The 26915-nt window shown below is 41.2% G+C and overlaps 1 protein-coding gene across 4 annotated transcripts in view; it reads right to left on the bottom strand.

Annotated features, from left to right (window-relative positions):
- The window catches only part of LOC124613480 (tubulin epsilon chain-like), a 159145-nt gene that overhangs the window by 80353 nt on the left and 51877 nt on the right, over nt 1-26915 (bottom strand). For all 4 annotated transcript variants that reach the window (XM_047142189.1, XM_047142188.1, XM_047142187.1 and 1 more), the window contains exon 4: nt 16007-16195. In XM_047142189.1, coding sequence (XP_046998145.1) covers nt 16007-16195 — 189 coding nt within the window. The remainder of the gene's footprint in view (nt 1-16006; nt 16196-26915) is intronic.

Below are 26915 nucleotides of genomic sequence, written 5' to 3'. Positions count from 1 at the left end.
TAATGGTCAGGAGGAAGTATGTAACTCATCCAATGTTAAAAGCAATGATCATTCATTACAGTACGAGAATCCAGGATCAAGATGATCTGATTCTGGATTCCTGTGCTTCAACAAAAAACTGTGTATGGTTTTTGAGACAGACAGAGTCAGAATGTCAGTTTTGTATATTTGCACTAATTTTTAAGAGAATATAAAAGTATTATGAAAATACATAATTTGGAGTGTTCTGTTGGAAAACAGAAGCCAAAAGAGATAAGCGCAACACTGTATTAACATGTTCCTATATGTGGACCAAGTAGTACATTATGAGTGGATTTCAGCCTTTAATATTAATAATCATTAGAGGCCACATTTCTAAGCAATTACATATTCTTTTCCTTTTCCCTTATTCACATGAAAAATGTAAACATTCATGAATTATAGAATGAGATTTTCACTCTGCAGCGGAGTGTGCGCTGATATGAAACTTCCTGGCAGATTAAAACTGTGTGCCCGACCGAGACTCGAACTCGGGACCTTTGCCTTTCGCGGGCAAGTGCTCTACCATCTGAGCTACCGAAGCACGACTCACACCCGGTACTCACAGCGTGAGTCGTGCTTCGGTAGCTCAGATGGTAGAGCACTTGCCCGCGAAAGGCAAAGGTTCCGAGTTCGAGTCTCGGTCAGGCACACAGTTTTAATCTGCCAGGAAGTTTCATTCATGAATTATGTTGTCTGCATTGATTACTTTATTTTATCATTGCATATTTTTATATATTTCACTACAATTTCACGATTTTATATATTTTAACTTTATGCTACATAAAACTGCCCTTTTTTTCATATTTCCCCACACATCAGTAGCTCATTCCCTTAGAAAAATACCTGAACCCAAAGTTACATAGAAGATAAATACAGGAAATAAATTATCTCTAAAAATCAAGGTCTAGTGTGATAAAACATGGTTAACCACACTATAAGTTGGATTATGAAGGATGTTCTTCTACTTCATTTCCCAAGTTTCTGAATTTTAGCCTGATGTTTTCCAATAGTATTGACTTCTACTGATTCCGAACTATGCCAAATAATATGAGTACTTTTTAAAAGTTCCCAACTGTTTGTATTCACAGTGCCTTCTGTTGCACCAAAATTATAATCTAAATTAAGATCTTGGTTTACAATAGATGAAGCTTTCACTATTAACGGAGAGAGTGTTCTATGTCCAGCCTGCAATAAGTAGATCAGGTGCTCTATGAAATCCCAACTTTAGTAAAATGTGATGTGCACACAACAGCGCAATCATCAAAGAAGCAAATGTCATTCACTCAGACACTAAAGACTCCCATGATAGAAACTTGAAGTTGCTGAATATGACACGTACCTACACAAGTATTCGGGTGACAGATCCCTAGTGAATCAACATAAAAAACTATTTACATTTTTGCTATCAGTAAGCTCTTTAAAGTGTGTGGCACTACATAATTAACCATCACAAATGGATAGCCACTGACGAAACAGACGTATGTGGATGGTTCACTGGCAATATCATTGGGCAAACGAGGCAGAAAAATGTTCAAAGCAATTTTTTATTTCCTGCAAATGGCTGAAACACACTTCTTTCAACATTAGCTCATTTTGTGAATGACAGTCCCAAAGTGCTGTGGCCTGAGGGAATTCAAGATGAAATCATTTTTGTTATGTATTCAGATGCTACAGCCTGCATTCAGGAGGAGGTAACTATCCTAAGCTTATGCAGTCTGAATTTAATCCACTTCACCTGTCTGGCCAATGCACTATAAAGTATCATCAAAAGAAGTACACAGCAGCTAAGCAGAAGCAAATAAAATAGTTTCAAAGACAAAGAAAGCGTTACTCAAAATCCACCACTGATGTCATTCTGCAGAGAACTGTTCCCGAACCTAGCACTGCCATCTGAACCTCTCCTAATGAGGTGGAGTACATGTTTTCACTGAAGCTAAAATCAAAACAAGAACTTTGTCTTCCTTGTCAGCAGCATTAGACAGTTAAAATCCATCGGCTTGCTGTTGCATTTAGATTTTGTTGAGAATGTCAACTGCATGCAGACTGATATTAGAAGTGGTATGGGGCAGAGGGTAGTGAATATGTTTGACCCTTTTGGCAAGAAATCCACACTACTTGACTTTTGTTAATATCTGCAACGTCCTCAGTGGGGCAGAAGAAGACACTCCCGTGGACATCTCTGCAGAAATATTTCATATCCTAACATTTGCACCATCAATACATAATAACACAGGGTGTCCCAAAAAGAATAACCCGATTTTAAATAGAATTATTTATTAGGAACAAGGGCTTAACACCCACAAATTGCATACTAAATTACTCAGAAAAGACAGAAGTTCATAAAAATCCATCATAAATGTTCAATATGTCCTCCATTGGCTGCACAGACGACATCTAGCCAACAGTCAAATCCATCCCAAACTGAGTGTAAGGTGTCTTCTGTCACTGAAGCTACAGCAGATGATGTTCTGGTTTTTAGTTCATCAATGTCACGAGGTAAGTGAGGAATGTAAACACATTGTTTAACATATCCCCACAGGAAGAAATCACACGGTGTTAAGTCAGGGGACCAAGGAGGCCAAGACTGTAAAGCCTGGTCTCACGGTCCTGTATGCCCTATCTAACGTTGAGGCACATTGGCATTGAGGAAACTGCGCACATTGTTATGCCAGTGCGGTGGCGTTCCATCTTGCTGATAGATGAAATGGTCAGAGCCAAGTTGTGGGAATAACCAGTTCCATAGCATTGCAAGATATGATTGTCCTGTTACGGTTTCTTCCTCAAAAAAGTAGGGTCCATAAACCTAGCTTTGGGAAACAGCACAAAAACCATTCACTTTTGGTGAATCACATTTGTGTCCAATTGTTTCATGAGGATTTTCGAGCCCCCATATATGCACATTATGACGGTGAACCTTACTGCTAATATGGAAAGTTGCTTCATCACTGAAAATCAACCGTAACATAAAAGTGTCATCTTCCATGTCCTCTAGAACAGCACTGCTAAAGTCCACTCGTTTCACTTTGTCAGTATCTCAAAGAGCTTGTACCAGTTGTAATCGGTATGGTTTGAGGGCTAAATGATGCCGTAACACACACCACACTGTCATGTGTGGTAACTCAAGTTCTTGGCTAGCACGACGCGTACACTTGCAGGGGCTCTGCTCAAATGCTCGTCAGATTTGTTCCACTGTTTGTTCAGGACATGTGGCCGGCCAGGACTTTTGTCTTTACAGAGGCACCCTGTTTCTTCAAACTGGTTATACCACCATCAAATGTTCTTTGGTGATGGTGGTTTAGCACGAAATCGAATAGGAAATGCCCACTGAAGTGCAATCACTGATCGAGTACGACTAAATTCAATAACACAATACGCCTTCCATTGTGTGAACGCCATATTGCGTGAGACTGGCTGCACACTCCAGGTCAGCGCTCGTAGCAACATCTAGCAGATTTTTTCTGAAACTCTAGACCATGCCAATTACATATAGTGTTGTTTCAGTTACCTAGTGACATTTGTCTCAATATTATTGCAAGTTAAAATTGGGTCATTCTTTTTGGGACACCCTGTATAAGGAGATCATTTTCCTCCTACAAAAATGGTCTTTCTGATCAATGACATTCTATGATCACAGAGATCTGTAGAAGTACCTGATTGTTCAAAATTAAATGTAAGGTGGTGGACCCTAGTAATTTCAGTGAAAGTGGACTATTTTGTAAACAGATGTGACCAAATATAATTTTCTTCTGTTAGTGCAGTATAGACTTGAAAAATCAAAAAATAAGCAATGTAAAATGTAACTTCTTAATGCACTATTTTTTTCTTTCTGGGTTATTTAAGTGCATATTAAGACAATATAACATGCTGTGGAGTAATTCAGAAATTGAATTCAGTTCGTATTATTGTTAACAAAACATTTTTGTGATATTACTTATTTTCTTACTTATTTTACTCATTTTCATTACATGAATATGTACATATTTTGGATGTTGATATTACAAAAAACATACATGCTTACAAAAACATACATGCTCTAATAAACGTTCGGTAAGGGGAAAACTGCATAACATATTAGATTAAATGCAACCAAAGAGGTGTCACCCGCTCAGCTTTGAACTTGGATTTTCTCAAACTGTGGTTAAGTGCACTTATCTCCCTTGGTTTCTAGCCACCTCCAAGGAAACAGAGAGAGAAGTGTCAAAAGGGAGTCAATACAACATTAATACACCAAAACATTAGGGAAGGCAATGTGTATGATGGAGATGGGATATATTAATGCATGGAAAGTTCTGGTTGAGAATAAAAAAATAAACAAAAAAATTATAACAACAAAATCAATTACTGACAAAATTATTTAATTGGATAGATAAAAAAACTACTCACCAAGTGGTGGCAGAACACACACATAAAAGACGGTTGTAATTGGCAAGCTTTCAGAGCCAGTGGCTCCCTCTTCAGGCAGAAGGCTTGAAGGGGAAGGAGTTTGCTTATCTGCTACTGCAACAATACCTAACCACAGAACTATGGATATATATCAGAACAACGCCAGTAACAAGTCCTAAGGGTCTTCAAGAAGGTATGGCTGACTAAACTGTTCTTGGTTTTAAAGCTCCATCACCTGAATTACAATTATTAACTTTCAACAGTTGTCATCGCCATTGCCTTTAGGAGCTAAAAACCACTGACTGCTGCGAATGGCAGTGTCTTCCACATACGAATGAAGCAGTACAGTTCAGGGGACTGAATTTCCACATAAATGGAAAGGCAAGTCAAGTAATTTGTAGCAGATGTGTTCTTCCACAGGACAATGTGACACCAAGGACTGGGTGGGGTGAACATCTCCTTTGAAACTGATGCTCGATGGATGTAGGAGGTGAGAATAGAGTTCTTTGTAATAATATATGTTTTTGAGTGGGGTCCATCTTTAGCAAAACACAATTTTGTTTTTTGTACCAGACATGTTTCACAGCAGTTGCAGCATCATTAGTGGGTATTTTATTATTATGGCTATTTAACATAAGGAATGTTCTTTACTGTTTAAATACATACAAATATTAGTTTCTAAATTGTAATTACAGGTTTGCGGAGAGCACATAAAATTCTGTATTCGTACCTTCTTACCATATGGTGTGGTTTTCCTGCTGTATTATATTTTTACAGTGACTGTTTTCCTTTACAGTTTGTCACCTGCACCTATATAACTTAATGTAGTCAAAACATTTATGCTGTTATCGCTATGCCTGAGATTAATAATTCATGTCAAAGGTTGTGTGTAAAGAAAGAAAGAGAGAGAGAGAGAGAGATAATTGGTTTGAGGGTTTGTCATTATAATTATATTTATTTATTTTTTCAATGTGTGTGTGTGTGTGTGTGTGTGTGTGTGTGTGTGTGTGTGTGTGGCGGGAGGGGGGGGGGGGGGGGGGGGAGAGTAGTTCTATAGGTTGGTATCATCTAATAATTCTTTGAGGGCAGAGAACAGACTTCCATTGCAGAGAGCTGTGTATTCATTTACTACTTGCTTTCCTTCAACTCTGGCTTTTTGTATTTGATAATTTTCTTCAATTATTAGTTTTTGTAGGGGGCTATTGCTGCATTTGAAAATTTTCAAATCAGTGTTGATGTCTGTTGGGCGGTGTCCATAAGGTGTTCAGCAAATGTGGAATGACAGCTGTTGCTTTCTAATGCTCTTCTGTGTTTCTGGTATTAAAGTTTCTGCTTGTCTGTCCTATATAAACTGATTTGCAGTTCTGACATGTTAGTTGGTAAATACCAGATGTGTTGTGTTTGTCTGTGCTTGTGTTGGTTGTCCTTATTTTCCTCTGGTTGTCCTTATTTTCCTCTGGTTGTCCTTATTTTCCTCTGCGTTGAGTTGTCTGTCCTGTAGGCTATTTTAAGCCCTTGTTTTTTGAGTATGTTGCCTATTCTGTGGGCTACTTTGTTGTTTTAGGTGAGAGTGAACCACTTGTTTATTGTTGTGGATTTCTTGTTCATTTGTGTGTTTGTAAGTTAGTGAGAAGGCTTTTGTGTGTTGGGTGTCTTTTTTAATTTTGTTTTAATTTTGTGGTTCAGTTTATCTGTAGTGTTTGTGTCATATCCATTCTCTACAGCTATTTGTCTGATTGTCTGTAATTCAGTGTTATAGTTGCTTTCAATGAGTGGAGTTTTGTTCAGTCTGTGTAGCATATATTGGAAACCGGCTAGTTTGTGTGTAGTCAGATGATTGGAATGTTTGTGAATGGCTGTGCTGGTGGTGGTTCCTTTTCTGAATAAGGAGAACTGGTGTTGGTTGTTGTGTCTGTGTAGTGTGAGGCCAAGGAAATGTAACATTTTCTTGTTATCTGTTTCTAAGGTGGTTTTATATCATTATGGCGTTGTTGGATGCAACTGGGTGTTTCATCTAGCTGGTAAACAGTGACAGTGACAACTCAATAATAGAACTTGACAATGAAGAAGATGACAAAAAAAGAAACAGTAAGTGAAACCACACACACACACACACACACACACACACACACACACACACACACACAACCTTTCACATGACTTATTAATCTCAGGCATAGCCATTACAGTTTAGAAATCGTAATTTTTGAGTAAATGTTTTGACTACATTAAGTTGTATATAGTTGCAGATGACAAACTTTCAAAAAAATAAAAAAAAAAAAAAAAAAAAAAACAGTCGCTGTAAAAACGTAACACTGCACGAAAATGACACCGTGTGCTAAGAAGGTATTAGCACTCCGTCTTCAGACCACAAGTGGCCCATCAGGACCATCCAACCGCCATGTCATCCTCAGTTGAGGATGCGGATAGGAGGGGCATGTGGTCAGCACACCGCTCTCCCAGTTGTTATGATGGTTGTCTCTGCCCGGAGCCACTACTATTCGGTCTAGTAGCTCCTCAATTGGCATCACGAGGCTGAGTGCACGCCGAAAAATGGCAAAAGCACTTGGCAGCTAGATGGTCACCCATCCAAGTGACAGGCATGCCCAACAGCACAACTTCAGTGATCTCACAGGAACTGGTGTATCTGTTGTGATTCGCCAACCATTCAAAGCTTGGGCTGCTGAGTTTCACGGCCTCAGTCGAAAGTGTCAATTTGTTACTGACGTTCACAAAGAATCCTATGCAGATTCCATGGTACGGGATCCTATTATCCGGTCGGCGCCCGACAAAGAAGTAAGGCAACGTGCCCTTCAGTTGGCAAATCCGACTCTAGATGAAGTCCTCTCCATTACGCAGTCCATTGAAATTTCTCACGCCGCTGGAGCGCAAATAGAGGTGTGGGATGACATCAGGGACATACAACCTCTGTGCGCTGTTGATGACGTGTGCGGCGTGTCCCCGCCGGCAGACGTGGCTGCAGTACGCTCCCACGTGCAGCCTCGGCCTAACCGTAAACAACCCTCTCAGAAACTGCAGCAAAACCCCCGGCAACTTCCTTCATGTCCATGGTGTTTTACGAAACATTCACGCGAAGATTGTCCCCAACGTTGGGGCGTGTGTCACAACTGCAAAAAGAAGGGCCATGTGTCTTCCATTTGCAAATCCAACCGCATACATGATGTTCATGACCATGACGCTGATTCTGCTTCTGTGTTGTCTGTCAATTGCACTTCTTCCGTTTCAGGGAAGTTATTCTTCACAGTCCAAATCCTTGGTCGGAATGTTCGCATGCAGATGGATACTGGTTCTGCTGCCACTGTCATTAATTCTCAAATGTATCTTCAGTTGCGTTCTCCACTCCTATCACCTGTCACTCGGCCATTACGGACGTACAATAAACAGAAGATTTCTCTCTTGGGACAATTTAATGCTGAGGTATCTTACAAATCCGTCGTTCGCACTGTTCCCATATTTGTGGTCGACCAGAGTAATGCAGAAAATCTTTTTGGTTTCGATGCCTTTCGCGTTTTTGGGTTCTCCATAGATGACTCTGTCAATATCGTCTCTGATGCTATTCCTTATGCTCAATTGGATTCCTAGTCGACGACATTTTCGTCCCTTTTATCTCCTGGGTTAGGCCGAGCAAACGACATCTTGTTCTTGCCACGGACGCCTCTCAATACGGGGTCGGTGCAGTACTTGTGCACCGTTTTTCTGACGGTTCTGAACAACCCATTGCTTATGCCTCCAAAACGCCCACAGATGCCCAACAAAAGTATTCTCAAATTGAAAAAGAAGCTTTGGCCATCATTTATGCTCTTCATAAGTTTCGTATTTTTCTCTATGGATCAAAATTTCATCTTGTTACGGATCACAAACTACTTGTTTGCTTGTTTCATCCATCAACGTCACTTCCCGACAACGTCACTTCGCCGCGTGTTGTGGTACCTGCGTCTTTGCATGCTTCGGTCTTGCGCCTCCTTCACCAAGGGCACTGGGGTGTCTCTCGCACAAAATCTCTGGCGCGCCGTCATGTGTACTGGCCTGGCATTGACTCTGAAATAGCACACATGGTCGCTGCCTGCGGCCCTTCTGCATCACAGGCCACCGCCCCGAATTCATCTTTGTTACTGTGGCCTTCGCCTGAGATGCCCTGGGAGTGCATTCATGCTGACTTTGCGGGACCTTTTTTAGGTACTTATTGGCTACTCATAATTGATGCCTACTCTACCTTTCCTTTCATTGTCCGTTGCATGTCGCCTACCACCGCGGCAACCACAAGTGCTCTCGCCCGCATTTTTTCTTTGGAAGGCCTTCCCTCTACTCTTGTTACTGACAATGGTCCGCAATTTGCCTCTTCCGAATTTGCGGACTTTTGTACTCGTCACAGAGTCACGCACGTCACGGCCCCTCCGTTCCATCCACAATCAAACGGTGAGGCTGAACGACTGGTCCGCACGTTTAAGGCTCAGATGACGAAACTCCTGACTTCTTCTGCTGCTGATGATGCGCTTCTCCAATTACTGGCTTCTTACCGTTTCACCCCCATGGGCGACCACAGCCCAGCTGAGCTCTTACATGGCCGATAGCCCCGCACGCTACTTCATCTTCTGCGGCCTTCCACCTCATGGCCGCAGGTGCCTTCGCTTGGCCGGTTCACCGCCGACGACCTTGTATGAGTACGGGGATATGGCAGGCAGCCAAAATGGAGTCCGGGCCGCATCTTATGACACCGTGGCCGACGCCTGTATGAAATCCAGAAGGGACACGGGTGTTGCAGTGCGTCATTCGGACCAGCTTCGGCCTCGTGTGCTAGCAACGCCTGTTCTGAATGCTGCTACACCACCTTCAGCTCTACCTGATGCTCGGATTCTTGGCATCTCTCATTACTCACAACACAGCCCTCTTCCCGTCATCTCCGTGCCCGTACAAGAACGGACGCCACCAGGAGACGTGCCCATGCAGGAACCGGATGACCATCATCTGTTGGAGCAACTCTACTCACCTCCTTCTCCTACGGACGCCGACACATCGCCCGTGTCTCCTGTTATATCAACCGGACTTGCCGCAACAGGCAAATTGGTGCACGGGGCCCCAGCAGATTCGACCCCTACATCTCCTGTCATCTCAACCCATTATCATCGGGGACACTTCCGTCCGTACGGGAAGCCTCCTCCTCGAGACTTTACGGCCAGTCATACAACGCCTATGGACATTAGCAATCTACAGGCCACTTCCATCAAGACCAGTGCAAAAATTTCAAAAGGGGGGAAAAGTGTTGTGACTCGCCGATCAATCAAAGTGCCGCCACGCAATTACGCGCGTCCTCTACATGCGGTGCTGTCTGCCAGCAATGCAGCAGCTGCGCCAACTAAGCGGCCAGCCAGCCAGCGGCCGCTAGACTTGGACTCAGTGCTCACTTGAATGTTATCATGATCACATGTCTTGCTTTGTCAACTTGCTCAGTGACTTACATGTGTTGTGTCATTTTGAAAGACATGTGTTCAAATTGACGTTATAACAGTATCCACTGTGGCAAGGCCGTTGCCTAGGAAGGTAAGAATGCACAATTTTATGTGCTCTTCAAAAACCTGTAATTACAATTTAGAAACTAATATTTACATGTATTTAAACAGTAAAGAACATTCCTTATGTTTAACAGCCATAATCATAAAAAAAACCACTGATGATCCTGCAACTGCAGTGAAACATGTCTGGTACAAAAAACAAAATTTTGTTTTGCTAAAGGTGGACCCCACTCAAAAATACATGTTATTGTTAAAGCAACCACAGACAAAAGAGCTTCAACATCAAGATAATTAGTGTTCTTTGTGTTTACTTAGTGTCCAAAGCCCACCCGATGTTCCACAAAACTTGTAATTCTAGACTCTGCTGAAATTACTGTGTTTTGGTTTAATTGTGAATGCTTCATTAATAACCACACTTCAATAAGTTAAATATTTTGCAATAGTGGTCATTCTCTAAGCAGTTTTCCACCACAATCTATTTGGTTCACTGAGATGTTCACAAGAAATACTGCACACACCTGACACTTGAAACCCCATGTAATGAAATATCAGAATGGGTCAGAATACGAGTCTTCACCAATACCTCTGGAGAACATATCCCATCTTGCAAGTCACTACTTCACAATGTGGAGGAAATGCTGCTAGTTTGGTTTCTTACATTGACATACAATGCATATGTCCCCAACTGCACACGAAAGCATTCACAACTTCTTATCTGCTGTAGCTGTCACCGCTGAGTGTGCCTTAACTGGAGCCATCTTAGCACTATTTACTAATGTGTTCATGTCAGCAGTAAGTGGCTTTAACTTCTGAAGATTATGACATTGAGAGTTTTGACAGTTCTTGAATTGTAACTCAATTGACACACCATGATAACTGAATGGTTTTTACTCAACACAGGTTACATTTATCATGGTTGCCACAAGTATCCTCAAGTGAAATTCCCTGATATTTCCCTGATTTCCAGACAAGTTTTAGCATTTTTCCCTGACAAATTTTGAGATCTCAAGGGTAAGTACAGACATTAAGTTGTCAATCCATCTTTGCAGCTATGGTACACGAAAAATAGTGCCAAACAAGGAAATATCTAAATAAAACTTTCAAGCAGACTGTGTTTCCTAATGTGAGCAAAAATCTTAAGAACCAACATCAACATCTTTTGTAATGAACTGTTTTTAGATGGAGAAAGCAAGCCAAACAGTACATGTGTTTCATTAAGACCACAGATGTTATTGTATTTCAATAAAACAAAACACATTTTGTGACAAAAATAAGCATTTCCTTGGTGTCACAAGACAGATTTAAAATACCTTCACTGATTTCAGAAATAACCTCGGAAAAACATAGGGCCCTTGAAAGTTATGTATAAGGTGGGGAAGAGCTGTGTAACCCAACAATATAGGTAGTTGCCAATAAAGTGTTGGTTCTACTATGTTCATTACTGTCGGTTATCACAAACTATGTAACATCTATTATTTTACAGCTATTATGTGATTTTTCTTTTGAGAAATATTTGGGTACACAGCGTACAAACTGCCAGCGACAGCCATATTTTTTTTCTTCTGATTGCACATACTTTCTAATATATAAATTACTTTCAAAGTGCCAAAATGTGCTAGAATAAATAAAATGTCCATAAAACGCCACACCTTGCAATGTACTTGAGGTGAGACAGTCGCAATTTTTGAAATTCAATGCCTGTGGCCTCTGACCTGCTGAGGAGCACTAGAGCCCTGGGTCCATGGATAAACCACAAAAATCTGTTGTATTATGCCACATACAAACAGACGCGGCCTGCAGGCAGGTCGGTGAGACTAGATCTTATGGGCAGGACACGCACGTTAGTGGGAAATGAAGGGCTTCAGATCGGCAGGCCTGACCTCTTAGAGATACCTGCAGAAATGGCCTGCTGTTTTGACCTGCTGCAGGAATCCAATAGTGTGCCCAGCTATTCAGGAGTCACAGACACCATGTTGATGAAATGGGACCGCAGTGATCAATCCATGAAATGGATAACTTGGGCAAATACTCTGAGGATCAATAATAATGAGGATAGGTAGCAACTCACCGTAAAGATGACCTCTGATCCGCAGACAGGCACATAGAAAAGACAATCGCATTCTCACAACTAAATTTTCGGCCATAGCCTTTGTCAGAAACCGAGAATTCACATAATCACTCAGACACAACTTACGCACAGATGACCGCCATCTCCGGCCACAGCGTCTACAGTCTCTGAGAATCAGATCCAAACAAACCACTCCTCGTGCCTCCCTGCCTCTCATCCGCAGCTGCTACGCTAACAGTGACAAGTGGTGGCAGCATCAACTGCAAGCTGAGGGGATGGGTAGGAAGATGAGAAGCACTAATAATGAGTGAGTAGGGAAGCAACGCACGTGCTCAGCTGCACCCAACCACTGACAATGCATGATGTCTCAGTAAAGAAATCATTTCATCTACTGAGACAAAAATGAGATTTTTTCCAGTGTTTTTTTCCCCCCAGATTTCCCTGACACGTTAGGAATTCCTTGATATTCCTTGATTTCCAGAGCCTGTGACAACCCTTTTCATTACTTGATTCTTTCATTTATTAATTATTCACCCAGTTGCATACATTTCATCCTGAAGAAGAAACTTCATGGATGTGGAACTAGTAACGTATACATTAACCACAGGATGTATCTGTCACAAACTGCATCAATGATTAACAACTGTTAAATTTTTCAGTTGTTGTGATCTATTCTCACCAATTCAGAAAGAATCTGGCATAGTGAGATTAACAGGGAAGCTGATAATTGAAAAATACCATAATTTGTGACAGTTAGCTAATCTTGGACTGTCAGGTTAATGCTCAGTGCAACAGATATTCTGATCTTTCCTACACCATAGAGGAAAAAAAATGAAAGCAGTTCTATCCCTTTGGAAGAAATACTTAAAATAGCTATGTCAATTTGAAGCTGCCAGATTTAGTAAAGACAATTGCTCAGCCAATGCTACTGACAAAGGCGTACAAACCACAAAATAAGTTTTGGCAGTCTTGAGAAAAGCAGGCAAACTGAAAAGTTACTGAGTGTAGTACTCACTGTCAAGTGGCTGTTTCAAGACAGTGTATGACATGATGGGTCAATACGACAGAAACTGAGACAGCTGCGAGTTTTTTCAGTTGTCACAAAAGTAAAACAAGAACGATACCCAGATCAGAATAACCAAGTGACTGACAGCGAAGCACATCTGAGTAAGGAAGGGGGCGATGTTGTTGGTTCGTCAGGGCACGTGTGCACAGTATGGCGCAGCAGCGACACCTGTGCTATTCCTTACTGCTCTATCTTCTCATGCTGCCTTTTAATGAAGCTTAACAAACGCATTCCTGCGTATAAAATGATACCTGGCTGCTATTATTTGTATATCTCTTATAAGCAACAGGTAACACACTGTAATGCCACTTAGTTCAGAATCACTTTCTTCCTCTGCACCACTGTTATCTGAGCTCTCGTCCATGGACGAGTCACTGGAATTGTTCAAGGATATAATTAAATTTTCAGACTTACTCTCCACATTCAATTCACTTTTCAATGCTTCTTTAACAACCGTTTCTGTGTGGGGCACAACATTACTCCACTTCTCTGGCATCATTTGTGACACTGCTTCCTCTAATGGTCTTTGAATTTCTGTCATAGCGAAGCTTTTGTTACTTGTTGCTACTTTATGTTTAATCTGTGCCCAAACCATTTTGATGGTGTTGAAGTGGCAGCGGTATGGTGGAAGCTTAAGAACTCTGTGCCCACGTTCTTTAGCTACTACGTCCACAACATACTGTTCAAACTGTGGCTTTTTTTCGGAGCTGTGCCTTACATAAAGGTCCTGAATTTTCACATTAGAGCATTTCAATCATTCAACAGTGGCAGCTTTCTTCATTGCCATCTTTAATAACTGAACTATAGGGAGGGCCGATTTAGATTTTCCAATAGTTGCCACTTCAACATAGTTTTCTGACAGAATAATTGGCCTTCATCCAGGTTTTGTAGACACACAAAATGCCTTCAAATGGCACATTAATGATATTTCTTAAAAATCAACAATGCCATGCTACACTGTCACCTTTCTCCTTTATAATTTTCTGTCCATTAATTTTTTTGTACAGAATACTGAGGGCTCTGACAACTGTTGACAAAGACATCTTGCTGCCACTGAATAACTCTGCCTCACGAAGAGTGACACACAGCTTTTTTTACAGTTGAATGTTCTTTTCTTAATACCCATATATATGGCGATGAACTGCAACTTGTTGAAAAGGGTCAAAGTTTCTTATACGTGGTTCTGTTCTTTTCGTTTTACTGGGTGTCTGCAGTTTTTGCGTGTCTTCAAAGCATCTACAGTTCTTTCGACTCCCTTCATTACAGGCAATAGAGTACACCATTGCCTCTCTCCTTCTTGAAATATTTTCACATCAAGCACACAAACTCATATGTGTGACCAAGTAAAACATGGTCAGATTGCTGAATTTTCCATTTAGCAACCAAACTTGATTGTACACTTCCACTGCAAGCTTCAGACATTCTGTAGTGCAATATAAATTCCCCACACAGAGAAATGAAGCACACAGCAAAACAGACCACAACTGTTTACATTACCGCTCACGAGCGTCATCTGCAACGAGCTGCAATAGTTGTTACTGCAGTAGCAGAGAGATCTGACAATGGTGAACAGAACAGGAGGTGCAGCCAAATGTGCTCTCAAACTGGCTGTTGCTATGGTAACAGCCATGTAAACAGCTAGATGTCAATCACTTTTATTCTGATCTGGATATAATTAAGTTACCTAACAAACACTGCCACTGAGCAAAAGAATGTTTAAAGATACACACTGTAGATGAAATATTACATTATCTCAAGTCAATTAAATATATATATCTATTTTTGTTCTTTACAGATCAATAACTTTCAAATTCATCAAGCTATCAAAACAAATAAAATGTCCATTGACAGCTCTTGACTAGCACTGTCGAAAGAAAGCACTATAATTTTTAATAAGCAAGTACAACTTGAATAGCGAGTTGGAATATTTATTGTGATGATTAAAAAACTCACTTCAGTAATTTAATATGCACAGCAGCAGTATGGAATATGAAAGAGCAATCTGCAAATAAATCATAAATGAAGTGTCCAAGAAAAATACCATCATCACCATGTAAAACCTATTATAGATCTAATCCCGTTGGGTGTGTAACACTATTGTTGGTAATAAGTTTTAATATTATTTATATCTGCTGAAGCGTCCACACATAATGGATGAGAGGCAATATGTAAGATTTACTGTCAATCATATGTCAGAGGAAGCAGTGCATAAGCATGAATTGTGTGTTTGATTTAGATATGCTGTTTTAGTAATAAATGCACAATAAAAGCCTTTTTATGCTTTCCAATGGCAGACTGATGGCTACACAAGCCTTGGTCAGTTTTTTGTATGTGCTGGTTGAGGTAAGACTCGCGCAGATGTTAAGTACGTCACACATTCCTAAAAAGAGTTTAAAATTTTTTGTGCAATAGGTCTAGGAACTTACATTTTTTATTTACTCATGAGGTAAGGAAAGTTTTCTACAGCACATTTTGCAGATTTAACTCTGAACTGCAGTTTGGTGTTCAGAGATCTCTTATGAGTTTACATATTCATAATACTTAAAAATAGATTTGTAATGATTTTCACGGAGCACTAATGAACAAAACTTTAAATTATTTTGATAAAGTATAATACTTGTAACCCAGATGCTCAACTGTCGAAGAAAGAGGAAGCATATCAATCCGTCATTGCACTTACAGTGTTTCGAAACATCTTGAAAAGGCACTAACAGATATCCATAGCTGCTTCCCAATGTAACTTGTATTCTTTCTCATATATGAACATTTCAAAGAGTATACAGTTCACATTTCTGTGAAACATTTGTGACTTTTCCATTAACTGAACCCAAAATTCCTTCAATTGTAATTTGTTAATAAATTTTTCTTATCTAATATGACGACAAAAATTTCATAAACCAGGTACGAAATATTTAGTTGTAGTACAGTGCACAGTACCTGTGTACATCTGGAAAAATGTCTGATAATAATGGCAGCAGAGAAGATCCCAGACCAGAGCCTGTGCCACCTCCAACTGAGAAAAGGAGCAAGAAACCATGCAACTGATCGCAAGATTCTGCTGACTTCCGAAGCAAGTTTTCTATCTTGCTTGCGTATCTTCTACCATGAGACAAGTTTCCTTCAGCCCTGAAAGGAAAGAAAAATGTAGAAATCTCTGTTGCATATAATCTCTCAAGAAAATCAAAGGACCAGTCAGGACAAGGTTGTTAAACTTAGTAAACAATTTATTCTATTCTAATCTAGAAGTCATGCTGTAAGGTTATGACTCTTAAAATGTTCAACGCAATATATTTATCAATATTCATCTTGTCAGACAGATGATAACACCAACTCAACTTCCTTCCAGATTTGTTGCAACATCTGTTGGAGACATTGTACTGTCATTTAGAACATTCTTTCTCGAAGAACCAGATGGAACTGTTGACACATTGTAATGCTAGTGATTGAGTAGAGTGACTGGTAGACCATCAGAATTTACAGCTAATTCGAAGAATCACTGCATGACATGAATTTAATTTTCTTATTCTATCATACGAAAAATGACAGAAAACACTACTTCAAGTATAACTGGTAGGACATGGATATTAGATTGCAGCTGCATGTGTGAATTACTGTAACAAGACCTCCTGCTGTGGAAGATATCATCAAAGGACCTTCTTCAACTCCCTTATATTCCCTGGAAACTCTGAGACACGTATAGTCACAGTTCATACAACAATGATGTGTCACATAAATAGCGGGATGAAGAGAGAAGTAGGTTTAAAATTTTTTCTGCAGCCTGTCTTTGCATATGGCTATCTAACTGCTATCTTCATCAAGTCAGTATCACTGGTAATGTGATTTATTTTATTTATCGTATCCAAGACATCACCATTTTACAAAAAAAATTATATTACAATGCAAGAGAAACAGTTATAATACAATAATACATGGTTATAAGGTAAATTAACTACAATAATATAGAAAAGTATGTAACATATAATGATAAGCGCTAAGGATGCGAAACAGACCAATTTTCATATCCCACGTGAAGCCCAATACACTGCAGCTTGAATAGCCTTGTCATTTGCTTCAAATAGGTCTTGAGTCGAACACGGGTTGTTTAGTTTCCTGCAGACCAGTAGGTGTTGTGGGTCTTGCTGTTCTCCACACTCACAGGGCTCGTCTGCACTGATGTAGCCCCATTTTTCCAAGTTTGCTCTGCATCTTGATACGCCTGTTCGTAGTCTATTCAGGGCTTTCCAGGTCGTATATGGGAGTTCAGAGCCAGCTGTGGGTTCTTCCCTGGGGCTATTCCCTGGTCTTCCTGGGCCCACATTGTACCACAGCTCTTCTCGTCGTGCTCTAGGCGATAAAAGAGTTGCTTCAGTTGTTCGTAGGAAACTCTTCCTTGATTTAAGTCGGCGAGGTTGAAGATTGTATCCAAACACTGGATGCCTGGGATCTGTCTCCTGTTTATGTTTCTCGATTTCTGCGGCAGTCCTTCTTCTGATGTCTGACGGCGCTATGCCCATGAGGTGGTACAGCTGCTTTGTGGGAGTTGGACGGAGGCATCCTGTCACGATGCATCCAGTCTCATTCAATGCTATATTTACTTGTTCAGCGTGGGTGGAATTTTGCCAAACGGGTGCCGAGTACTCCGCAGTGGAGAAACATAAAGCTAAAGCTGACGTGCGGAGAACTGTAGGTTGCGCTCCCCATCTGCTATTTGTTAGCTTGCGGATGATGTTGTTCCTGGCACTCACTTTCATCTTTGTGGCCAAACGGTGTTCCTTGTAGGTGAGAGCACGGTCAAGTTTAATCCCAAGATATTTTGGTGTGTCGCAGTGAGATAGATGTTGTCCCTTCCAGCTTATGTTGAGTTTCCTCCTTGCTTCCTTATTACGTAGGTGAAAAGCACAGACCTAGGTTTTTGCTGGGTTTGGCTTGAGGTGGTTATTATCATAATAGTCACCCAGCTTTTCAATCGCTAAAGTTAATTTACTTTCTACCTCTTCAAAGGTTTTTCCCTGGGTGGCAACGACTGTATCGTCTGCATAGATGAAGGAGCGAGCGTCCATGCTGATCGGTTGGTCATTAGTATAAATATTATACAGCAATGGGGCGAGGACACTACCTTGAGGTAGGCCGTTTTTCTGGGTCCGCCATCGGCTCTTCTTCGACTGCAGCGTGACAAAATACCGTCTATTCTGCAACAGGCACTGGATGAATTGCGCCAGTCGGTAGTCTTTTGTGGTGTTGTATATTTTTGATATTAACTTACTGTGGTTTATGGTGTCGTAAGCTGCTGTAAGGTCGATAAAGGCTGCACCTGTAATTTGTTTCCGCTCGTATCCATCTTCTATGTACTGTGTAAGGTTGAGGATTCGTCCGCAGCATGACCTTCCTGGGCGGAATCCTGCTTGCTCTTTAAATATATTCTTGTCTACATGTTCTGAGATGCGGTTAAGGATCATTCTTTCTAAGACTTTATAGAGATGACAAAGCAGGGAGATAGGCCAAAAATTTTTGGGGTCTGTGGGGTTTTTTCCAGGTTTTGGTATAGCTACTATATTTGCCTTCCGCCAAGTCTTGGGGATTTTCATTTCAAGAACACATTTGTTCATCATATCTAGTAACCACCGTCTGGTAACAGGTCCGAACATTTTTATTTGTTCTGGGCGTAGATCATCTAGGCCAGCGGCTTTATTAATTTTCATTATGGAGATGGAATCTTCTAATTCTTTCAGAGTAAAGGGGGTGCCTAGGTGGTCTTTTTCTTGAGTGCCTCTCTGTAGTTTCTTTCTTGGGTGCTTCCTGTTGGTTTTACCATTCAGTAGAAGTTGATTTGCTATTTGATTTGGTGTGACCTTATACAAATTTTGTGTATTAGATGAGGGGTCATTATCGATGTTTTTAAGAAGTTGCCAGGCCTTTCGGCTATTCTGTTTCATGTCTAGGTTTGTGATTAGATTACACCATTTCATTGTTCTTGAGGCTGATATGGCCTGGAGGAGTTCTTCTCCCGCCATAGTTGTTTCCTCTGAAAAAGGGTTTTCCTCGAAGAGCTGTTGGTAATGTTCCAGAAGAACCTTTGAGTTTCCGTAAAGTCCAGGGATATAACTAGTTCTGCAGCCTCGGGGGGATATTTCTTCGGGAGACGGTTTTAACTAATTCAATGAAAGTGTCATATTTTTCCGGGCTAGCATCAAGGTTCTGCACCTCTTTGTCAAGTTCTTCAGAGAATTTGTCCCATAGGGCACGTTTAAAATTAAAACGTCTTTGGAAATGGGTGGTTGCTGGTTTAACAACTGCTTCAACCAGACATAATACAGCTCGGTGCTGTGTATGTGGGAGGGGTTCTCCCACATCCTTCCTGGTTTGATGTGCTACGTTTTCGCTGACAAAGATGTTATCTGGATTGTATCCACGGTTCCACCTGCTGCTGTTGAAGGAATATGGAAGTTTGGGGTCGTGTATTAATTTAAGGCCAGTTGAGTCTGCCCAGGTTTCTAGGTCGTCCCCACTTTTGTCTGTGTGCCTGTACCCCCAGGCTGATCCATGACAGTTGAAGTCGCCCATTACTATTTTCGTTGGTTGTGAGTTGAAGTTGGTTGGTTCACTGAATCTGAACTCCCTGCTCGGAGGCTTATATATAGACGTCACAGTGCAGGACTGTAACTCTACAGTCAAGATTTCGATGTCTTCTTGAGATGTCAGTTCTGCAGATATAATACCTAAGCCCATTTTGGCGAAGATTGCGCTGCCATATAGCTCGTGTGGTCTTTCAATTACTAATTTCATTCTGTGGATCTTTGGTCTTCTATTTGTGGGGCCAATGTGGGTCTCTTGGATTAGTAAGAGATCACAGTTGTGAGTTTTACATGCTACAGCAAGTAGTACTTCTTTCTCACGAGAGAGCCCTTCAATGTTTATGGACATTATATTTAGCGCTGGCTTTGATAAAAGCCTTTTTGTGGTGTCTTGGTGTTGAAAGGATTGGCCGTTAGGCACAGGCCTAACGTTGCCCAGGGCACACCCGATCGTTGTCATGATCTTTGGGAAGACTCCTTTCGTGTACCCCATGTGATGACAGAAGAGCAGCACAATGTTTAACAGGTTTACTTTGTTGTTGAACAAGTCACATAAAGATGGTTAATGTATCAAACAATGGAAAATTCAGGATGAAATATAACAATATTATGAAAAGGAAATTTGCTACTCACCGTATGTCTACTTTCGACAAAGACCTTGTTGGCAAAAAGCTTATTTGTGACAGTTTTCTTGTTGTGCCTATCTGCGACTCAGCATTTCCACTATATGGTGAGTAGCAACTTTCCTTTTCAAAAGATGGTTAATGTGTTCTAGTCAGGCACTGTCCAACATTCAGTCCACATTACATGAAGAACTATTTTTAAATTAGAAGTACAGGTGGTGACTTCTACAAATGTGTTTCTTACTATAGGTATATTGTACAAACATAGTCAATAAAATTAGGAATATTATAGGACTTGCAGAGTAAAAATGTAGCTGTAAGCATAATCAAAACATGAAGGAGACGTGTGTTCAGTATCCCATCATCATCAGTGTTATTAGAGAGGGAGTACAAACCCATGTTACACAAGAAGAAGGAGAATAAGATGGCCCTGTCCTTTTGGACCCACTCAGAACCAGGAAAATCAGTAATTTTCAACCACTCACATTCACACACTGCATATCACTGTGAAGTGCATGGCAGGGCTTCTTCCCATTCCAATCACATACGGACTGCGGGAAGAATGACTGTTTAAATGCCTCTGTGCACCTGTAATTAAGCTAATCTTGACCTTCCAGTCCCTTTGAGAGCCATATGTATGGGTTGTAATATATTCCTCAATTCATCACTTAAAGCTGATTCTTGGAACTTTGTAAGCAGGCTTTCTCACGATAGTTCACATATGTATTCAAGTGCCTGCCAGTTCTGTATCTTCACTGACTCCATGATTTTCTCTCTTGGGTCAAACACACCTGTGACCTGTGATTTGTGGGTTTCCCGGAATATATGCTGCTGACTGTTCTTGGGCATACTGATGGATATAACTGTCAAAAGCCCATGATGTTTCAGCAGACAACTGTTCCACCACCACCATGTAGCTGATGGAATAAGTGTATGCTACATGCATGGGTGTATTTATATCTGCTGGTCAAGAGACAGGTCTCATCGGTCCTGCACGGTGCTCAGTGGTGGAATCCATGCAGCAAGAACAATGGTAGGCAGAGTCTCAATTGCATTCCACCTGCCATATTTGTTGCATCTTGCATCCAGGTGTCACATTTTGCTTTGACGGAGCTTAGTATTGGGTCCCATGCCGTGCTCAGTTGGAAGCCAGTGTCTCTGTTGATTAAATTATCCATCAATTGAATTTCAATAGCTTCTTTGAACATGCAATCCCAAAATTTATTATGGGTAGCTAGAATTTTTGTTTGCTGGTAACTCATTTTATTACTGTTTTCAATGCTGTGTTCTGCACTGAAGATTGATGTACAGAACGTGAGTGCCATGCCCACTTACTACACACTAACAACTTCCCTATAGCAGAAAACTGCACTTAAAAAGGCCATTAAATGAATTACCTGCAAACGGAAGTCCTGGCCACAACTGATATATTTTAGGGCTACGTTTTATCTGACTGATAAATTCATTTACAGGGACTCTGGCTTCAAAGTGAGCATGGCACAGGAGCAAATACTAAGATTCATCAAAGCAAAACGTGATACGCAGATGCAAGGTGCAACATGGACGGCAGGTGAAAGCCAAATGAGGCTCTCCCCTCCACTATCACAGCTGCACACGCCCTTACTACCACAGGGCCTGAACTCTGGACAGGCAGGTTAAATACTGCAAGCCCACAGCAGACACTTCACTCCATCAGCAGCATCTAATGACAGTGGAACAATAGTCCGCCAAAATATCATGGACTTATGACAATCAGCTCTGGCAATACTCTTGAAACCAAGGATGCAAACCTGCGAATGTCTGTGCTGCCATTAAAATAACTGTATACCCAGTAATGTGATATACAGTTAGGATAAACAAGACAGTGTGTTACAGAATAGACACTTCTCAGTGGAAAGCACTTAGAATAATTAGAGAGATCAGCACAAACATTTATGAGAACAGTTCACAACAGATGAGAAGGGATGAAATTTATAATGAACCAAATGCTGACATAAAATTTAATCTATTACATGATAAATTCATACCATTATTTGAAAATAGCTTTCCACATAAGCTAATCAGAAAGGACATTAAACAGCTGTTGTGGGGGGAGGGGGGGGGGACAAAAGAAAACATGGATCACTAGAGGAATTAAAGTGTCTTGTGAAAAGAAAAGGGAACTGCATCTGTTCGCAACAACAAGTAAAGATTCTGCAGTAGTTGCTGAACATGTAAATCTTTCTACTTGTTTTAGTTGCCTTTAATAGACTACTTTGGTAATCATTGTTGCTGCAACTGCCTCATAGTCACTGAAACCAGTTTCAAATGTGGACATCATCAAAGAGAACAGGTTTATTTGTTGCTATTAGATCCAATTTAATTCCATCATAAGTGGACTTTTGAAGCATTTGGTGTAGGCAGTTTGAAGAGACATCATCCCGCAATGTTTCACAAAACATCTCCTTAAGCCCACCATGTACAAAACTGTAATTTTTCTAATTGATTATTGGACGATTACAGTCTCCTCTGACAGTGATAGTATGATAGAAGAATGAAATGATTATGACAATAGGGACATGGAATGTCAGGACCCTCCTGGACGTGAACAATTACAGACCAGAGAGAAGAACTGCTCTTATCACCCAAGAACTAGCCCGTCTAGATATAGACATAGCTGCCTTGAGTGAGACAAGACTCTCAGGTGAGGGACACATTAGTGAGGTACGTTCAGGGTACACCATATTCTGGAAGGGAAAGGATGCAGGAGAACCACGCATCCATGGTGCAGGATTTGCCGTAAAAACGAAAATAGTGAAAGATCTTCGACTTACACCTGTCTCAATTAATGAAAGACTGATGACTCTTAGAGTACCCATTGGTTCAGACAGATTCATCACCTTCGTCTCTGCATATGCTCCTACTTTAGACAGTGATGAAGACACAAAGAATCAGTTCTACCACCAACTGAACAGTACTCTCTCTAAAATACCCATTCAAGATAAATTAATTTTACTTGGTGATTTCAATGCCAGAGTGGGAAGGGACAACCGTTTTTGGAGAGATGTCATGGGTAAACAAGGGGTGGGAAACTGCAATGCAAATGGGTTGCTACTTCTTGGTCTGTGTGCTGAGCACGAGCTTTTCATCTCCAATACCCAATTCCGTTTGCGTAACCGCTATAAGACCACATGGATGCACCCACGCTCCAAACATTGGCATCTTATAGACTACGTTATTACGCGACAGCGTGACAAGAAAGACATTCTCATCACAAAAGCAGCACTAAACATCGATGAGTGCTGGACGGACCATAGACTTTTAGTCAGCCGTTTGAGAGTACCAAAGTATCGCAAGCCACGATCCCACTTTTCAAACCCACCACGCAGAAAATTCAACATAAGCAACCTGAACAACAAAAATGTTCGCTCACACTTCCAAGACATACTGTCCGAACAACTTAACAAAGCTCCAGCAACCACAGATGACGTCGAACAAGAATGGACCACATTAAAGAACATCATCAAAGAAACTGCTGAGAATGTTGTTGGTTGTAGTGCACGGAAAAGAAGTGACTGGTTTGATGACAACCACGGAGAAATCCAAGCCATCATCAATGCAAAGCGGGATGCTTACCTATCCCTTGCTCAAGATCCATCCTGCGCAGAAAAGAAAGCACACTTTCTAGAACTCAAGCAGAAATGTCAAAGTGAAATACGAGTAATCAAGAACAAATGGTGGCAACAGAAAGCCACAGAACTCCAAAATCTTTCTGATGCAAGGAACCTGCGTGGCTTTTATGCTGGTATTAAAGAGCTGTATGGACCTATCCGCTCATCATCAGGAGCACTTAAAGCTGCTGACAACTCCACCATTCTTACTGAAAGTCAAGACATCTTAAATCGTTGGAAAGAGCACTTCAGCTCACTGTTAAACAGCCCTTCTACTGCCGCTGGAGATTTTCTCAAAAATGTCCCACAGCACCCTCCAAAACCCTGTCTGGCTGATCCTCCAACTTTTCAAGAATTTTGCAAGGCACTCAAGAGTGTGAAACCTGGGAAGGCTCCTGGACCTGACAGCATCCCGATGGAGCTTATTGAGGGTGGCGGCTTGCCTCTAAAAACTAGACTCTTCTCACTTATTATATTAATGTGGGAAACCCGCAAGGTACCAGCTGACTTGAAGAACTCCACAATTGTCACCATCTTCAAAAAGGGCGACAAAAGCGTCTGTGGTAACTACCGGGGAATATCTCTACTCTCTGTCACTGGAAAAATTTTTGCAAGAATCCTTTTAAATCGCCTCCAGACACTTTCAGAGACTATACTACCTGAGTCTCAATACGGGTTTCGACCTTCAAGAGGGACAATTGACATGATCTTCTGTGCACGACAACTACAGGAGAAGTGCAGAGAACAGCAAAAGCCTTTACTACTTGTTTTCTACGATCTAGAAAAGGCCTTTGATACAGTTCCCAGAGAAGCCATGTGGATGGTCTTAAAACGCTTCGGCTGCCCTGAACATTTTGTTGACCTGATTGAAGCTCTCCACGTTGATATGACTGGACAGGTCCTCTGCCAGAATGAAATGACTGGTGAATTCCCAATAACAAGTGGGCTTAAACAAGGATGCGTTCTTGCACCTACATTATTTGCATTGTATCTGGCAGCTATGCTTTACGAGACAACCGTAAACAATGCAGGAATAGAACTAAAGTACAGGTTTGATGGAGGATTATTCAACCAGTCCAGACTCCATTCAAAAAGGTTCACCAGTACCACTCGTGTGACAGAGCTGCAGTATGCTGATGACAATGCCTCTCCAGCTCATTCACCTGCAGAGTTGCAGCTGTCAGTTGATTCCTTCAGCAGGGCGTACGAACGATTTGGTCTCTCCATCAATATTTCAAAGACAAAGGTGATGGCGCAGCCAACTCCTGGCTCCTCCGTTCCTGACTTCAGCATATCCATCTATGATACACTCCTGGAACAAGTGGACCATTTCCTCTACCTGGGAAGCATACTGTCATCCAACTGCTCATCTGGAAAAGAAGTGGAGAATAGAATACGTGCTGCACATGTAGCATTTGGTCGTCTTACAAAGCGTGTCTTCCTGAATAAAGACCTAACACTGTACACCAAACTGATTGTGTACAAAGCTGTAGTCATTTCCACCCTGCTATATGGTTGCGAAACCTGGACGTTGTATCGCTGCGATCTGAAGAAACTAGAACGCTTCAACCAACAGAAGCTAAGATATATCATGAACCTAAAATGGGATGACTTCATATCCAACACGGCTGTTCTAGAGAGAGCAAAAATGCATAGCATGGAAGCTCTTATCATTGGGCATCAACTCAGATGGGTCGGACATGTCCAGCAGATGAAAAATGACAGACTTCCACGCCAAATGCTGTACAGCGAAGTGAGCACAGGTAAAAGGCCACGAGGTGCCCCTCTCAAACGTTATAAGGATCAGTACAAGAAAAATCTGAAAAACTTGAACATCGATCCGAGTAACTGGTCCACAATAGCAGAAGACCGAAGTCGCTGGCGCTCAGTTACCTCAAATGCTCTTCAAAACTTTGAGCTGGAACGTCGAAGAATGGAGAATGACAAACGCCAGAGACGTAAACTCCTCCAGGCTCAGCCACGTCCTCCACCTTCCATCAGCTGTAATGTCTGTGGCCGCCTGTTCCACGCTAGGATTGGATTGCTAAGCCATCAACGACACTTCCACGCCTGAACCGTGACAAAGGAAATCTCAGGAGAGAAATGAAAACTCGGATACGAGTATCAGCCGACGACGACGACAGTCTCCTCTGACAGTGATAGTATGATTAGGGAATTGCACACTAGTGAACTTTGGCTTTCTTTAATGTTTTTGGTTACATCTGGAGGTGAGTCTAATGGTCAATAGAAGGATCTGGTTAGAAGTTTATGCCAACCCTTGACATTCAGTCTTGCCCACACAGTCTCATTTGCAGTTTCAATATCTACCTTGATGGATATGAGTTTCTTGTCTACTGTAGGGTTGTCCATTCGTCCCGTTTTTTACCAAAATGTCCCGCTGTCCCGAAAGTTTTTTTGGGGACGCTGAAATGTCCCTTTTTTTATGACTCTGCTTGGCTAGAGTATTTTACGCTACTGGTTGTTTGACTTGCTATTAACTGCGCAATTATTTACGCTAGGAAGCGTGTGATGACTTTCAACATACCCCAAACATGTACCGAACTGTCAAAAATCGCGAGTAATTTTAAACGCACTATAGGTTACGAATAACAACGAAGATTCTTCTCTTCTAAATCGATCCACTGAATCCATCCTTTCAGTCCAGAGATACTCTACACCAATGATACTTTCTCTCTGGCTTCCGTCACCACACTGTTAATGTTTTGCACTGTGCAATCACTGTTTCATTATGCCAAAACGAAAGTGTAATTTTAACAGCAATGTAAAAAGTGAGTTTCCTTTTATCACTGGTAGTGGAGAAACTGTAAAATGTATGTTGTGCAGATCAAAATTTGCTATTGGTCATGGTGGAAGGTCTGACATTGTGAATCACATTAAGACGAAGAAACAGCGCATGAGTGATCAAACGAAAAGAGCAAATAAATGCGTGAGTGACTACTATGTAAACTTAAAATCAGTAACAGAAATGGATAGGCAGTTG

The sequence above is a fragment of the Schistocerca americana genome, chromosome 4, assembly GCF_021461395.2.
Source record: "Schistocerca americana isolate TAMUIC-IGC-003095 chromosome 4, iqSchAmer2.1, whole genome shotgun sequence".
NCBI classification, from domain to species: domain Eukaryota; kingdom Metazoa; phylum Arthropoda; class Insecta; order Orthoptera; family Acrididae; genus Schistocerca; species Schistocerca americana.
Note: the sequence above shows the minus strand (reverse complement) of the source record. Positions and strands in the feature narration are given on the sequence as shown.